The following is a 15,742-nucleotide window of genomic DNA, read 5'->3' on the forward strand; positions in this document are numbered from 1 at the left end:
GTGTGGATGTGTAAAAACCTGATCTAGACATGTTGGCATTGTCAAATAATTCCTGTTGAACCACTCTGGTTAAACCCTGCACGGGTCATTTGAATACCTGGGCCTGCACCTCCCTGCCTCTCACTCGGCTGCGAGCTCCAGCTGCTCTTCCTTGCCAGGATTTTGGGAAAATCACAGAATCCTGGGGGGGCTGGGTTGGGAGGGAGCTCAAAGTTCCCCCAATTCCAGGATGAGGAATCCACAACCTCTGTGGGCACAAGTGACTGAGGAGGAGCTGAGTGTGGGAGGAGAGGAGAGGAGAGGAGAGGAGAGGAGAGGAGAGGAGAGGAGAGGAGAGGAGAGGAGAGGAGAGGAGAGGAGAGGAGAGGAGAGGAGAGGAGAGGAGAGGAGAGGAGAGGAGAGGAGAGGAGAGGAGAGGAGAGGAGAGGAGAGGAGAGGAGAGGAGAGGAGAGGAGAGGAGAGGAGAGGAGAGGAGAGGAGAGGAGAGGAGAGGAGAGGAGAGGAGAGGAGAGGAGAGGAGAGGAGAGGAGAGGAGAGGAGAGGAGAGGAGAGGAGAGGAGAGGAGAGGAGAGGAGAGGAGAGGAGAGGAGAGGAGAGGAGAGGAGAGGAGAGGAGAGGAGAGGAGAGGAGAGGAGAGGAGAGGAGAGGAGAGGAGAGGAGAGGAGAGGAGAGGAGAGGAGAGGAGAGGAGAGGAGAGGAGAGGAGAGGAGAGGAGAGGAGAGGAGAGGAGAGGAGAGGAGAGGAGAGGAGAGGAGAGGAGAGGAGAGGAGAGGAGAGGAGAGGAGAGGAGAGGAGAGGAGAGGAGAGGAGAGGAGAGGAGGTGGTGCCTGCTGGGCTGACCAGGATGTGCTGTAGGAGCTGCCCAAAAATGCCACCAGTGGCACCTCCCAAAGCCATCCCAGCAGGATGGCATGGCCATGCTCCATGGGCCTTCCCAGGAGGAAAGAAAACTCAGTCAAAAAAGCTGGAGAATGTCACTGGCTGCATTCTACATCTGTTCCATCTCAGGATAATTTATTTGAACCTCTGAAGATACAAGGGAAAATATGTGAAGGAGATGGAGACGTGCCAGTATTTCCAGTTCATTACAAGCAAAGAGCTGTTGCTTATAGCACTTTTTTGGAGCAGAGAGCAGTCTGGTTTTAAATCCCTCAAGCAATAAGGAATCACATCCCCACCAATGGAAGTGGTTCTTCAGCGAAGAGTTTGCTAATTAAAAGAGTTTCAGTTCGAAATTCAGTCTAAATTTCCTCCCTTTACATAATGTTCTGTCTGCATCCCTGCAGGGGGGTCACCCAAAAGCCCTTCCTGCTCTCAGGGAGCTGAGCTGGAGGGATTTGGGATCCAGGCAGGGAAAATGGGAGCTGGGATTGTCCTGCAGGGACAGTGGGAACTGGGATTGTCCTGCAGGGACAGTGGGAACAGGGATTGTCCTGCAGGGACAGACAATGGGAACTGGGATTGTCCTGCAGGGACAGTGGGAACTGGGATTGTCCTGCAGGGACAGACAGTGGAACTGGGATTGTCCTGCAGGGACAGTGGGAACAGGGATTGTCCTGCAGGGACAGACAATGGGAACTGGGATTGTCCTGCAGGGACAGTGGGAACTGGGATTGTCCTGCAGGGACAGACAATGGAACTGGGATTGTCCTGCAGGGATAATGGGAACTGGGATTGTCCTGCAGGGATAATGGGAACTGGGATTGTCCTGCAGGGACAGTGGGAACTGGGATTGTCCTGCAGGGACAGACAATGGGAACTGGGATTGTCCTGCAGGGACAGACAGTGGGAACTGGGATTTGGGATGCAGGGACAGTGGGAACTGGGATTGCCCTGCACGGACAATGGGAACTGGGATTGTCCTGCAGGGATAATGGGAACTGGGATTTGGGATGCAGGGACAGTGGGAACTGGGATTGTCCTGCAGGGACAGTGGGAACTGGGATTGCCCTGCAGGGACAGTGGGAACTGGGATTGTCCTGCAGGGACAGACACTGGGAACTGGGATTGTCCTGCAGGGACAGTGGGAACTGGGATTGTCCTGCAGGGACAGTGGGAACTGGGATTGTCCTGCAGGGACAGTGGGAACTGGGATTGTCCTGCAGGGATAATGAGAGCTGGGATTGTCCTGCAGGGATATTGGGAACTGGGATTGTCCTGCAGGGACAGTGGGAACTGGGATTGTCCTGCAGGGACAGTGGGAGCTGGGACTGCCCTGCAGGATGCTCAGAGCTCTGGGGTTGGGGTTTGTTTGCTGCTGAAATGCAGTGAGAGCAGAGTGAGGCTGAGCAGAAGTGATGGAGCTGGGTTCTGGGGACAGGCTCAGCAGTGCAGTGGTGGCACTGGGGATGGTGGCACCCGTGGGCAGGGTGTGACAAACACCCTGAGGGGTGGCAGCTGCCACCTCTGAGCCCACACAGCCCCTACCCCACCAGCAAAACCCAGAAGAACCAAAGCTGGCTCTTCTCCAGCTGCAGGTTTTGCCTGTTGAGCGGCGCTTCCTGCATGGCTCTGAGGACCCAGCTGCACAAAAAAAAAACCTTTCTGCAGCTCCAGTGTGCCTGGGAGAAGGGCCTGGAGGGTTTGGGGACAGAGGGACACCCCCAGCTGGGCAGGTTTGCCCACGAGCCTGCTGTGAAGTGAGCTGAGACGACCCCGAGACACAACCAGCGCCTGCAGACGACACTGGGGAAGCAGAGATGTTTGAGTGTTACCAAGATTAGGGCTTAATTAAATTCCTGCAGGATTTTTTTGGGTCTTCATAAATTTCCTTTGAGCTCCCTGCCAACTAGGATATGCTGGCTGCCTCTGGAATATGAAAGCCAGCGTTGTTGTGTTTTGCAAATATATTTTATAATGCATGCAAGTGCTGACTATGCAAAAGTCTGCCAGGTTTCCACGATTAACAAAATTACAAGAGCACAAAGGGTAGCAGTTCTTCTTGTTTTGGACTATCCCTTGAAAACAAGAGATGGATCAAAGTGTCCTGTGATGAAGTTCATTAATCACACCCACACCATGGAAAGCCATGGACTCTCCTGAGCCCGCTTCTCCCAGAGGGAGGGGCTGCCCAGGGCGGCTCCTGCCGTGGGTTGGATGTTTATTTACTTCAGTTATTTACTTGTTTTTCCCCAGCCAGGGCCTGGCTGGGGGGTGGCATGGCCAGGGGGCAGGGATGAGGAGAGGCTGATCCCTGCCCGGCCCTCCAGGGCTGGGGATGCACACAAACCTGGAATGCACAAGGAGCACTGGAACGGGCTGCCCAGGGAGTGCTGGAGTCACCATCCCTGGGTGTGTGTAAAAAACCCTGGGTGTGTGTAAAAAACCCTGGATGTGTGTAAAAAACCCTGGATGTGTATAAAAAACCCTGGGTGTGACACTTGGTGCCATGGTCTGGTTGAGATGTTAGGGCAGGGCTTGGACTCCATGATCTCCTCCAACCCAAAATTCTGTGATTCTGTGAATCTCTGCTGCTCCCAACCCACTTGGGAGCAAATCCCTGAAAGCAGGGATTGAGCTGCACAGGCAGGGGGTGGGATTTGATCACAGGAGGGGATGGATGGGCAGCAGGGCACTGGAAAAGCCCTGCAGGCAGCAGGATTCCCTCTCCTCCAGGGTTTGCATCTTCCATCCCAGACTGTCCTGTCCATCCCAGACTGTCCTGTCCATCCCAAGGTGTCCTGTCCATCCCAAGGTGTCCTGTCCATCCCAGACTGTCCTGTCCATCCCATGGAGGTGTCCTGTCCATCCCAGGCTGTCCTGTCCATCCCAGAATATCCTGTCCATCCCATGGTGTCCTGTCCATCCCATGATGTCCTGTCCATCCCAGAATGTCCTGTCCATCCCAGACTGTCCTGTCCATCCCATGGTGTCCTGTCCATCCCAAGGTGTCCTGTCCATCCCATGGTGTCCTGTCTATCCCAGACTGTCCTGTCCATCCCATGGTGTCCTGTCCATCCCAAGCTGTCCTGTCCATCCCATGATGTCCTGTCCATCCACATCCTGCTCTTTTCAAAACCGTGTTTTGAAAAGTTTTGGATGTTTTCTCCTTCACTCACCCAGTGAACAATGTGAGGATGATGATTTTGTCCGTGCTGGAGGAATTTCTCCAGCTCATCCCCCAGGTTTAACCACCAGCAGAGATGAGAACACCCAGCTCTGGGTGGGTTTGACCAACTGCAAACACTCTGCACAGGGAGGATGTGCTGTGGCACTGCACCACTGCCACCACACTGGATCAGGTGCAGATGGAACCTGGGCAGGGATTTTGATGACTCTGAGTGGCTGCAAGGGCCAGTGTGCAGCAGGGAAGGGGTTATGGGCTAAGCCAGCAGCCCCACGTGGAACAAAGCTGGCATTTCAGGGCCAGGACAATGGATTGTTATTTTCTGCCTCCATTTCAGCCCTGCAGTTGGCACCGAGGCTGAGGTCACCCACCCAGCCGTGCACTGCAGCATCTCTGTTCAGCAAGGAGAGGCAAACAAAGAGGAGCTGAGTCGGCAGGAACGGGGCAGCCACCGGGGGTGGGCACAGCTCTGAGCTCACACTGCTGCTCCCCAGCCCAGGACACTGCAAATCCCTCTGAATAAGCGTTTTCTCTGCCACACATCCGAGCCCTTTGCATGGCCACTGGTCACACTCAATTCCTGCCTCGCATCCCAAACAATAATTACTGCCTTGGCCTGCTTTTGTGCCTCACTGATAGGATTTGCAATGCAAGCATGCAGGCTCCAGCCACAGGATGCAGCCACTGCTCTCCATCTGTAAATATTTGCTCTAGCAACAGCCCCATTTCCTTTGAAGCATTTAAAAAAGGTGGCAGCTCTAAGGTGGAGGCACCTGCGGGCACGTGGCTTAAACACACAGCACGGCTGGGCTTAGGCTGGGCTTTGTGCCTGGCTTAGGCTGGGCTTTGTGCCGTGCACAGAACAGGCTCAATTTGTCACCCTGGCCTGTTTTCTGGGAAATGAGCTTTAATTGTGTTACCAGGGACTGGGAAACCCGAGCTCTCTGCTGTGCAGTGGAGCTGTGAGCTCCTCAGCCCGAGGCACAGACAGGGAATCCCAGACTGGCTGGGTTGGGAGGGACCTTAAATCCCACCCAGAGCCACCCCTGCCATGGCAGGGACACCTCCCACTGCTCCAGGTGCTCCAACCCCAATGCCCAGCCTGGCCTTGGGCACTGCCAGGCTACAGCTGCTCTGGGAATTGCAGCCCAGCCAGGAATTCCCAATTCCCAATATTGCACCCATCTGGCAGTGGAGCCATTCCCTGTGTCCTGTCCCTCCATCCCTTGTCCCCAGTCCCTCTCCAGCTCTCCTGGAGCCCCTGCAGGTCCTGGAAGGGGCTCTGAGCTGTCCCTGGAGCCAGGCTGAACCTTCCCCCAGCTCTCCAGCCTGCTCCATCCCCACTGATCCATCCCCACTGATCCATCCCCACTGCTCCATCCCCACTGCTCTGCCACCTCTGCTGGGTGCAGTGCCCACACAGAGTGCCCTGAGGCAGGGGGTGCCCTGCAGCTGCCCACAAACCCCCTCCAATCAACACCAGCAGCGTTTTGGAGGTTTGGGATGTGCCTTTCCCATGCCACAGCAGTGCCACCACCCCACAGCCATCCCCACAGCTGTGCTGTGGCCCAGAGGGTGACAGGGGCTGTGAAGTTCTGCCCCTGGCACCTCCAAAGGCTCTCAGCAATGGAATAACTTGCAGGAGTTATTAAAGATGCAGCAGCTCTGCTTCATGCTCCCTGCATTCAGCCTTTCCCTCCTGGCTGGGTTCAGCCAAAGGCAGCCAGGCTGCCCCTGCCCCAGTGGCACTGAATAATTCAGGGTGAACTGCTGTTCTCCTTGTCTGCAACAGGAGTGGAGATGTTCAGAGCTGCCTGGAAAAGGGAAATGTTTGTTTTATGGGAAAACCCGCATCGTTGGCCTTGTGTTTAATTTAGCATGAAACAAAACCTTGCAGGTCCCTGGAGAAGAGAAGCTCTGGGGTGACCTAATTGTGGTGTTCCAGTGCCTGAGCCTGGAGGAGAGATGGGCAGAGACTTTGGACAGTCTCTGACTGCACCAGGACACAGGGAATGGTTTCACACTTCATGTCCCAGGAGCATCCCAGGAGCACCAGGAACTGTGGGCTCAGGGATCTCAGCTCTGCTGGGAGTTCTCAGCACTAAAGGGAGCTGGTGACATTGGAAAATGTGATTTAAAGGTCTGCAAAAGGTGTTTCCTGTGACTGCACAGCTCCTGCTCTGGCAAATCCTCCCCCTCCCTCTGCCTTGCTGGGAGACAAATGTTGTTAATCAGCCCTGTAAATTGAGATCCATCTTTTTCTCGCGAGCTCTGGAACCCTTTAAAGGCCTCTAAACAGCTTCTAGCAGCTGAAAAAATCAAATTCATTTTGTTCCTCCTGCCTAAGCATCCTGAGGAGTGTTTGCTGAGAGCTTTGGGGGGAGAACAAAGGGAACTTGGGGGTGTTGGAGCGCCAAGCCCACGTGGAAGCACCCAGTGGGGACAAGGGCTGGATTGTCCCCCTGGCCTCTGGAGCCACTGAGGGCCTTTGGGCCAGCTGAGGGCTGAGCTCCAGCCCCTCCATCCCCCAGGGAAAACAGGGACTGGGATCTGCTGGTTGGTACAGCCAACATCTCCTCCAGCCTGTGTCTACACCTCGGTGCTGCCCTGCTCTCACATTGCAGCTTTATTAAATATTGACTCCTTCCCCAGCCCTGTTTTCTGCTCCATTATCTCATTTTCCTCAGCATTTGCAGTTCCTGGCCTTGCTGGGAATTCCAAGGCTGTGTTTTGTCTGCCTGCTTTCCTGCCAAGAAATCCTGAAGGAGCTCCTGGCCAGGCTGAATCCCACCAGGAAATGAGGCTGGGGTTGGGTTTGCTCAGCATGGGATGGCAGGAATGTGGGGATCCAGGGAGGTGTGCTTCATCTCACCTCAAAAATCCCAGGTTTCTGGGCTCCAGCACAGCTCCAGGTGCTCACCTTCACATCCCAGTGCTCCTCAGGCATCCTCCACCCCAGCTTTGCATCTGTTTTAAACTCCTGGAGGGATGTTCAGCCTGGAGAAGGATCCAGGGAGAGCTCAGAGCCCCTCCAGGGCCCAAAGGGGCTCCAGGAGAGCAGCAGAGGGACTGGGACAAGGGATGGAGGGTGGGGTTAGGTGGGATGCTGGTACCAACACCACCCCTGGCTCTGGGGGAGCTGCATCTGACCCACAGCAGTGTTGGAAGTGACACCCAAGGACATCAGCAGGGCCACAAAGAAATCAGCTCCAAAGTGAATCATTTCATTTCCAGCACACAGAGGAAACTGAGAGGGCTGGTTGGGTATGAAGCTAATAACTCTGCTGGGATTGAGCATTTCCACCCTGCAGCTTCTCATTTTCCTTGAGAAGACTGTCCTCAGAAAGCAGCCTGTGATTTTTAAATATTTTTTCATTTATTCCAGAAAAGCCCCTCTCCCAGGCACTGGTGAGTGCAATCAATAACCTCTCCTTAAGTGAGCACTGCTCAGCTCAGGGATGGATTTTATGGCTGCTCTACATCTTTATTATCAATGAAACATCCTTGGCCACTGCTGAGCCAGGATCTGGCTAGTTATTAAATACCTGCAGCTTTTATCAGATCACCTGGAACTTCAGCAGCAGCTCAGGATCCATCTGGAAGTGCTGAGCATCAGGGAAAATGGAGATTCACAAACCAATCTTTTCCCTTCAGAGGTTCTCCTGGAGATATAAATAAGTACAGACTGGGTCAGAGGAATTTAGGAGTGACTTGCCCTCAAACTTCCAGTTTTTAATGTGGAGGTTTTGGTGACAAACACCAGTTAGGTCAGAGGAATTTAGGAGTGACTCAGCCCTCAAACTTCCAGATTTTTATGTAGAGATTTTGGTGACAAACACCAGTTGGGTCAGGGGACTTTAGGAATGACTTGCTCCCAAACTTCCACATTTTTGTGTAGTAAAGATTTTGGTGACAATCAGTTGGGTCAGGGGATTTTAGGAATGACTCAGCCCCAAACTTCCAGGTTTTTATGTAAAGATTTTGATGACAATCAGTTGGGTCAGGGGACTTTAGGAGTGACTCAGCCCCAAACTTCCACATTTTTGTGTAAAGATTTTGGTGACAATCAGTTGGGTCAGGGGACTTTAGGAGTGACTCGCCCCCAAACTTGCAGCTCTTTATGAGGAGGTTTTGGTGACAAAGAGACCTTGAGGAGAGGCTGAGGAGTCTCATCCTGCAGTGAAATTCCACACAGGCTCACTGCATGGAGCCCTTGCCAAGCTGCTATGGCCATTAATTAATCCCAGGGCACACAAAGAATTCCCTGGTGCCATCACCCAGTGTAAATCACCCAGGTGCCTGGGATGAGCTCTGGGAACTGCACATTGTGGAGCTGCTTCTTTTATTTGAATAAATAAATGTGGAAACAAAGGTCTTGTTTATTAGCTTTTATCCCACAATAATTTCTTTACATTGCACGAGCCAGCTAAGTCCCCTTTTTTTACTCACCCACACTAATTTTGGCATTTGCAAATGTTGACATCCCAGGTAGAGACAGCAACAAATTGCTTAAAAATCATCTTATCCTTTAAAAGAATTCTTTTCTCCGCTCTGCTGCATTGATGTTGAATGTTTGCTGCGTGTAAGGACGCCTAATTTCATTAAAAATTTTGCAAGGCCGGTTCTGACCTGAATATGCCTCATAGCAGGATTCAGAGCTGCCTGTGACTTCTTGCTGAAACCCAGGAATCCAGTTTATCCTGCAATTCTCCCAACCTGTCCCAGGTATTTGTGGCCAGCAGCATCTCCCCGTCTCCCGGTGTCCACAGGAGTAAAAATGCTGAGGTGATTCATGGAATCACAGAATGTGATCCTTGGAAAGAACACAAGGATCATCAGGAAACTGTTGAGTGCTTCCATGGTGGGAATTATTGAGTGGGAAGATCCTGGGATTCCTCACACTGGAGTGATTTTGTCATCACAGGTAATTAAAAGCCTCGCTGTTGATTTGCTGCTGGGAGAGAAGGATCTTCTGCTGGGGACTGTCTTCAGTCACTGTTCCCTGACCCTCCTCTGTTATCAGTGGCACTCTAACTCTCCCTTATCTCACAGCACTCTTGTGAAGCTTAATTAACTAATTAATCTTTCAAAGAATTGTGATAGTCTCAGATAAAAGACACGGGGCCAAGTATCTATTACCGCTTCCTTCACTGTCGACAATAACGACATTAACTCCCCAGAGCTCTCCCGGGTTCCAACCTTTGTTTAGCAAGGGTAGTGCCAGAATTTGAGGCTTTTAACAAAGCAGTTGATGAAATTCTGAGCTGCTCTGGGGCCTGCAGGGTGGGAAATCCACACCTTTGGCATCACTCGGGATCCCGGGTCACGTCCTGGTGTTCCGTGGGCGAGATGGGGAGCGAGCCAGGACAAGGTGCTTCTCCCCATCCCAGTTATGGATGTACCAAATACTGGATTTTTAATTGGAATGAGCACATTTAATTAGCAGCGGAGCTCACCCAGGGAAAAGCTGCCTGCCACTTGCATGGATTTCTTTGCAGGATTCCCAGCACGTCGCTTCTGCGGCACTTCCCTCGCCGTGCCTCTGGCACAACTCTTATCCTGGAGAATGGAAATTAAGGAATGGTCATTTCCCAAACAATGGTGCTTATCCTCTTGCTTTCCTCCCCCCTAATTAATCTCCATGTGGATGGTTTCCATGGCCAGGAGGAGAGGCAGCAGCACGAGTGAGAGGTGAGAGCTGAGTGAAAGATAGGATCCCAGAAGGATAATGGGATGCTGATAGGGGGCATTGGTGGGGCTGACAGGAGGGAATGGGGTCTTGGATTTGGGATTGAAGCAGATGTCAGTGAGGACAGCACAGCCACCAAACGGGCTGACAGCATCTCCCGGGGCAGGGCTCCTGTGCAGCATTCCTGGGATGCTGAAACCCTGCCTTGGAGAGAGCTGCTGGGGAGGATGAGGAGATGGGGATGACACCTGAGGAGTGGGCAGGGCTGAGGGGCTGGGGAGGATGCAGAGATGGGGATAACACCCAAAGAATGGGATGACACTTGAGGAATGTGCAGGGAAGGATGAAGAGATGGGGATAACACCTGAGGAACGGGCAGGTCTGAGGGGCTGGGAAGGATGGAGAGATGGGGATGACACCCGAGGAATAGGCAGGTCTGAGGAGGATAAAGAGATGGGGATGACACCTAAGGAATGGGCAGGTCTGAGGGGCTGGGGAGGATGCAGAGATGGGGATGACACCTCACGAATGGGCAGGTCTGAGGAGGATGCAGAGATGGGGATGACACCTCAGGAATGGGCAGGGAAGGATGCAGAGATGGGGATAACACCTGAGGAACGGGCAGGGAAGGATGAAGAGATGGGGGATGACACCTCAGGAATGGGCAGGACTGACGGGCTGGGGATCAGTCCTGCTCCGTCCCGATTTCCATCACTCGGGATGCTGGGGCAACCAAGCGTGGCCACTGTCCTGGGCCACCCACAGCTGTGTGGCGAGCAGCAGGACCGCGGCTTTCTGGAGTTATCTCACAGGATGGCAGAACCCAGACTGGCTTGGATTTACAGGGACATCAAACCCCACCGGGTGCCACCCCCGGGACACCTCCCACTGTCCCAGGCCGCTCCAAACCCGGTCCCAGGCTGGCTTTGGGCACTGCCAGGGATGCAGGGACAGCCACAGCCGCTCTGGGTACCGGTGCCAGGCCCTCCACTCCACCAGGGCAGGATTTCTCCCGGCTCTCCGCTCCCATTCCCCGCGTCCCCTCACCCCCGGCCGGCACCGCAGGCAAAATGGAGGCGGCGGGGTCTCCCGCACCCCTTCCCCCTATCCCCCACTCTCCTCACCCTTTTCCAGGCACTCCCTCCCCCCGTCCAGCAGCGGGACTACGAGTCCCATGGCGCCGCGGGCCGGGGGCGGAGCGGGGCTTTGTGCGGGCGGCAATGCGGGGGAGCCGCAGCCGGGGCTGGAGCCGGAGCCGGAGCCGGAGCCGGAGCGAGCCCGCCCCGGGGGGAGGAGGAGGAGGGCGAGGGCGGCGAGCCATGACGGGCGGCGGCGCGGCGGAGCGGCCGCGGCGCTGAGGGGCGAGCGCGGGGCGCGGAGCCCGCCCGGCCCGGGCAGCGCGGAGCGGCGCGGAGCCCGCCCGGCCCTCAGGCGGAGCGGCGCGGAGCTCAGCGGGAGCGGCGCGGAGCTCAGGCCGCCATGGGCAACGCGGGCAGCGTGGACGCGCAGCAGACGGAGCTGAGGGCGCACAGCGTCCCCCTGAAGCTGCCCATGCCCGAGCCCGGAGAGCTGGAGGAGCGCTTCGCCGTGGTGCTGGTGAGCGGCGGCCCCATTGTCTGAGGGCAGCGCGGAGGGGAGGGGAAGGGGGGAGAGCGGAGCGCAGCAAAGTTGGCTCGGGAAGGAGCCGCGGCCGGGCACAGGTGGGCTCGGCGGGGCGGTGCCGGCCGCGGGACGGGCCGGGCTTCTTTGTCTCGGTGGCCACCCCGGAGAGCCGCTGTGTGCCCCGGCCCGGGCGGCTCCTGCGGGCGGCGAGCGCAGCTGGCGGGGAGCGGCTGCTCCGGGGCCACCGCGGCTCGTTCGGGGCCACCGCGGCTCCGCCGGGGCCATCGCGGCTGCTCTGGGGCCACCGCGGCTCGTTCGGGGCCACCGCGGCTCGTTCGGGGCCACCGCGGCTCTCCAGGACACCCCAGTGCTGAGCACCCCGGCACGCTCGGGCTTTCTCTCCGCCGTTCTTTTCCCCGGGACACCGCAGCCGTGTCCCCCCGCCCAGGGGACACCCCGCTCCGCTCCTTCCCGGCCCCTCCGTGCCGGTGTTGTCCCGGTTTGGTTCCGGCAGGGTCGATGTTGAGCCCGGCTCTGCAGGGCAGCGCTGGGCTCTCCCCGGGCGAACCCTCGGGGTCGCGCCCCATCTCTTTTCCGCCGTGCTTTTTTATTTATTTATTTTTTTTGCTCGGAGCCACGTTTGCGTGTGGAAGGGGAGCTGGGGGAGTGCTCCATGTGCGTGCCATGCCCCGCTGTCTGCAGTGCAGGGAAGCCCGGCAGTGCCGGGGTAATTCCCGAGCCGCATCCCAGAGCCGCCCCCCCGCTCCCTGGAGCGCTGGGCGAGGATTCGCAACTGCTGTGTGTTGGGGATTATTTCTGGTTAGACCCAATTAGATTATCGTGTCTAAGAAAAGAATAAGCCTATTCAGCCAGGGACCCCCACTGACGAGCCAAATGGCGAGTGAGATGTTGCGATTATCAGGCACGGTGGAGAAAAGCCGGGTGCCGCGTTGCTCTTGTCGGGGGTCGTGTTGGAGGTGGGAGATGCTCCCACACGGCTCAGAAGCGAGTCTGGATTCGTCTGTAACCACCAGAAGAGCTCCTGGCTGCGTGGTCTGCGGGAGGAAATCCGTGGCTTTGGGTTAGGGCTGATGGATGGCATCAGTAAAAGGCAGAGACGTCTTTTGGGGCAGCGTTAGAAACGTGTCAAGTCAACACGGGAGATAACAGCGGCCAGGCTGTCATTTCCCGAGCTGCTGGGCTCCTTCTGGTCCTCATTGCACTTCAGTGAGGGCTGGGAGGATGAGTGCTGCAGCTTTGCTGGAGGGAGAGGCTGGGATGGAGGTGGAGAGGTTGGGATGCAGGTGGAGAGGCTGGGATGCGGGTGGAGAGGTTGGGATGCTGGAGGGAGAGGCTGTGGGATGCTGGAGGGAGAGGCTGTGGGATGCTGGAGGGAGAGGCTGTGGGATGCTGGAAGGAGAGGCTGTGGGATGCTGGAGGGAGAGGCTGGGATGCAGATGGAGAAGTTGGGATGCAGGTGGAGATGCTGGGATGCTGGAGGGAGAGGCTGTGGGATGCTGGAAGGAGAGGCTGTGGGATGCAGGTGGAGATGCTGGGATGCAGGTGGAGAGGCTGAGATGCAGATGGAGAAGTTGGGATGCAGGTGGACAGGCTGGGATGCAGGTGGAGATGCTGAGATGCAGATGGAGAAGTTGGGATGCAGGTGGACAGTCTGTACAAACACGCTGTGGGATGATTTTCCCCCACTGGGAGAAGCTGCAAGAAGAGATTCAAACACCACCAGAAAATCACCTTGGTGCTGTTCCTGCTGCCAGCCAGGATGGCTGCTGCTGCTGCAGCTTCCAGGAAATATCTGAGCAGTTGATGAAAGAATAAACAGCCTGGCTGGTTTTATTTTGGTTTCTCTGAGGCAGAGATGACTGTGCCACTGGTCAAAGCCCAGAATGGGGTAGGCAGAAGTGCAGGGACTAACGAGAAAAGAGTGATTAAGGGGAAAAACCATGAGGAATGTTTTCTGTGGGGAGAGAGGATTAGTCAGGAGAAGATGGGAGCATGAAGAAGGAGATGCTGAAGGTTATAAGGCTAAATCTCACCTTCCTTATGTGCTCTCTTAAGAAATTAGCCTGGCACAAGCGTTGCTGGCACTCTCAGAGCCCTGGTGAGCTCCTGCAGGGCTGTGCTGACAATACCAATTCTCATCTCTCTAATGGAATTCCCAGGGCTCATCTGGACGTTGATGAACACATGGAGTTGCTGTGTGCATGTCTCAGGTCCTCACACTGGGAGGGTTGTGCCCATTTCTGTGTGGGAGAGGTCCCTGCTGTGTGTTTGGAAGTTTTATTCTCTCCCCTGGTGCAGAGCAGGGAGCTCCAAACCACGAGGAGAGCCCAGGCTGGCTGTGATTTCACTGTGAGTGCTGTGACACCAGCTGCTTTATTCTTTTCCTCTCCAACCACGCTGTCCTGAGCTGCTGCAGGATCTCTGGAGTCCCTTCAGTGAGGGGATGATGTGCCTGGAGGTGATGGATGTGTGCCAGCTCGTGTTTGCTGGGTTGTCAGAGGATTCTGTGTAGAGAAAGGGTTCTGGTGCTGTGGTTTGTCCATCTGGAACACACCTGGTCACCTGGAACACACACTGTCACCTGGAGCACACACTGTCACCTCCCTGCCTCCTGATCCTCCTGGAGGTGCATGAATTGCAGGAGATGATGAGCACTGCTCCATTTTTTGGGTGAAGTTCTCAAATCTGTGTCCTTGTGCCATCAGCATTCCTGAGGCTGTCCTGAGGCAGCAGGAGGGACAGTGATGGTTTGGGCAGTCACATCAGGGTGTTCCCTGTGTCCCCTGGTGCTGCTTTTGGCACTGCTGTGGTTCTTGTGTTGAGTGTGTGCTGGTGAGACTGGGCTCTGTGTGCTCCAGGAAGATGCACTTGATGGGATGCACTTCAAGGAGGAAAATGTGGAGGACAACCAGGAGAGATCCAGGATTCAGTCTGTAAAAGCTGAGTGTTGTTTCCTCCATCCTCTCCAACTGATGTGAATTCTCCCCTTTTCCTGTGAGATAATTCCCTTTCAGGTTGGCACAAGAATGTGAAATCCAGGGAAGTCATGGTGTGGTTTTGCCACCAAGTTCCTGATTTGGCTGTGCTGGCTCTCAGCTCTGACTCTGAGCTTCCCAGTTTTGCCACCAAGTTCCTGATTTGGCTGTGCTGGCTCTCGGCTCTGGCTCTGACTCTGGCACATCCCCTTGGGACCATCCCAGCCTTGTCCCTTCCCCAATTCTCTCTCTTCAGCTGTATCAGATCTTTCCCTGCCTTCACCCTCCTGAATTCTGGTGGCCACCCCGTGTCTGCTCAGAGAGCAGAGCCCAGCTCAGCACCCCAGGGGTGCCAGGAGCATCCCCAGGCAGGGTGGCAGCAGGGCTGGGAGCTGTGGGAGCCAATCCCAAAGCTGGCAGCTCCTGCAGCAGGGTGGTCTCCCCAAACCCTGCACGGGGCTGCACGTCTGCAGATGCCACGTGGTTTGGAGGAAGCAGCCAGGCTGGGCTTGGCAGGGGAAATCGCTGCCTAATGAGCTGTGATTGACATCATTTGACTGCTGGATTACAAATCTGCGGTGAGGCTGACAGGAAATATCCTCTTACCCCTCCGAGTGGGGCTGGGCTCTACAAAGGGCTCCTCTGTGCCTGCTGCTGTGGGCTGGAGGCTGAGGGAGCTGCTCCTGCCACCTACCTGTGCCTGCTGTGCCCACAGGAACATCTTCTCCCTGCTGGAATGGCCTTTTTCCCCCTGCTGGAATGGCATTTTTTGCCCCAGGTTGGAATTGCCTTTTTTGCCCCAGGTTGGAATTGCCTTTTTTGCCCCAGGTTGGAATTGCCTTTTTTGCCCCAGGTGGAATTCCCTTTTTCCCCCTGGTTGGAATTCCCTTTTTCCCCCTGGTTGGAATTCCCTTCTTGCCCCAGGTGGAATTCCCTTTTTCCCCCAGGTGGAATTCCCTTCTTGCCCCAGGTGGAATTCCCTTTTTGCCCCAGGTGGAATTCCCTTTTTCCCCCAGGTTGGAATTCCCTTTTTCCCCCAGGTTGGAATTCCCTTTTTCCCCCAGGTTGGAATGCCCTTTTTCCCCCAGGTGGAATTCCCTTTTTCCCCCAGGTGGAATTCCCTTTTTCCCCCAGGTTGGAATTCCCTTCTTGCCCCATCTGGAGCTCCTTTCTTGCCCCTGGGTTTTGTCTGAGCATCACTTTCCATCCCAGGGAAGGCAGTTTGAGTGTCTGAAGAATTTTGGAAGCTCAGTGTGAAAACTCTAATATTTCCCAGCTGTTGCCCTTGCTCATTGTCTATCAGATATATTAGGCATTGTTTTATAGAATATATATGTTTGGGGTCTGTAAATGATTATGGAGCACGACAGGAGATATCTGTGGGATAGG

General features: G+C 55.4%; 1 protein-coding gene and 1 long non-coding RNA gene across 10 annotated transcripts in view; one reads left to right on the forward strand and one right to left on the reverse strand.

Moving 5' to 3' along the window:
• Positions 1–6,147: 6,147 nt before the first annotated feature.
• LOC116999017 lies at positions 6,148–10,998 on the reverse strand. Of its 2 annotated transcripts, none has more exons than XR_004418504.1 (4): positions 10,880–10,998; positions 9,523–9,625; positions 7,633–7,728; positions 6,148–7,063 (listed from the first exon to the last, which is right to left on the reverse strand). It is a non-coding gene; the product is annotated as an uncharacterized LOC116999017 (long non-coding RNA). The 2 variants fall into 2 exon arrangements; XR_004418503.1 differs by having other exon boundaries at positions 7,612–7,728.
• Positions 10,999–11,176: 178 nt separating this feature from the next.
• The window catches only part of LOC116999006 (formin-like protein 2), a 109,310-nt gene continuing 104,744 nt past the window's right edge, over positions 11,177–15,742 (forward strand). For all 8 annotated transcript variants that reach the window (XM_033065280.1, XM_033065283.1, XM_033065285.1 and 5 more), the window contains exon 1: positions 11,177–11,351. In XM_033065280.1, coding sequence (XP_032921171.1) covers positions 11,235–11,351 — 117 coding nt within the window. In that variant the 5' untranslated portion in view covers positions 11,177–11,234. The remainder of the gene's footprint in view (positions 11,352–15,742) is intronic.

This window comes from Catharus ustulatus, chromosome 7 (assembly GCF_009819885.2).
Source record: "Catharus ustulatus isolate bCatUst1 chromosome 7, bCatUst1.pri.v2, whole genome shotgun sequence".
In the NCBI taxonomy this organism is placed as follows: Eukaryota; Metazoa; Chordata; class Aves; order Passeriformes; family Turdidae; genus Catharus; species Catharus ustulatus.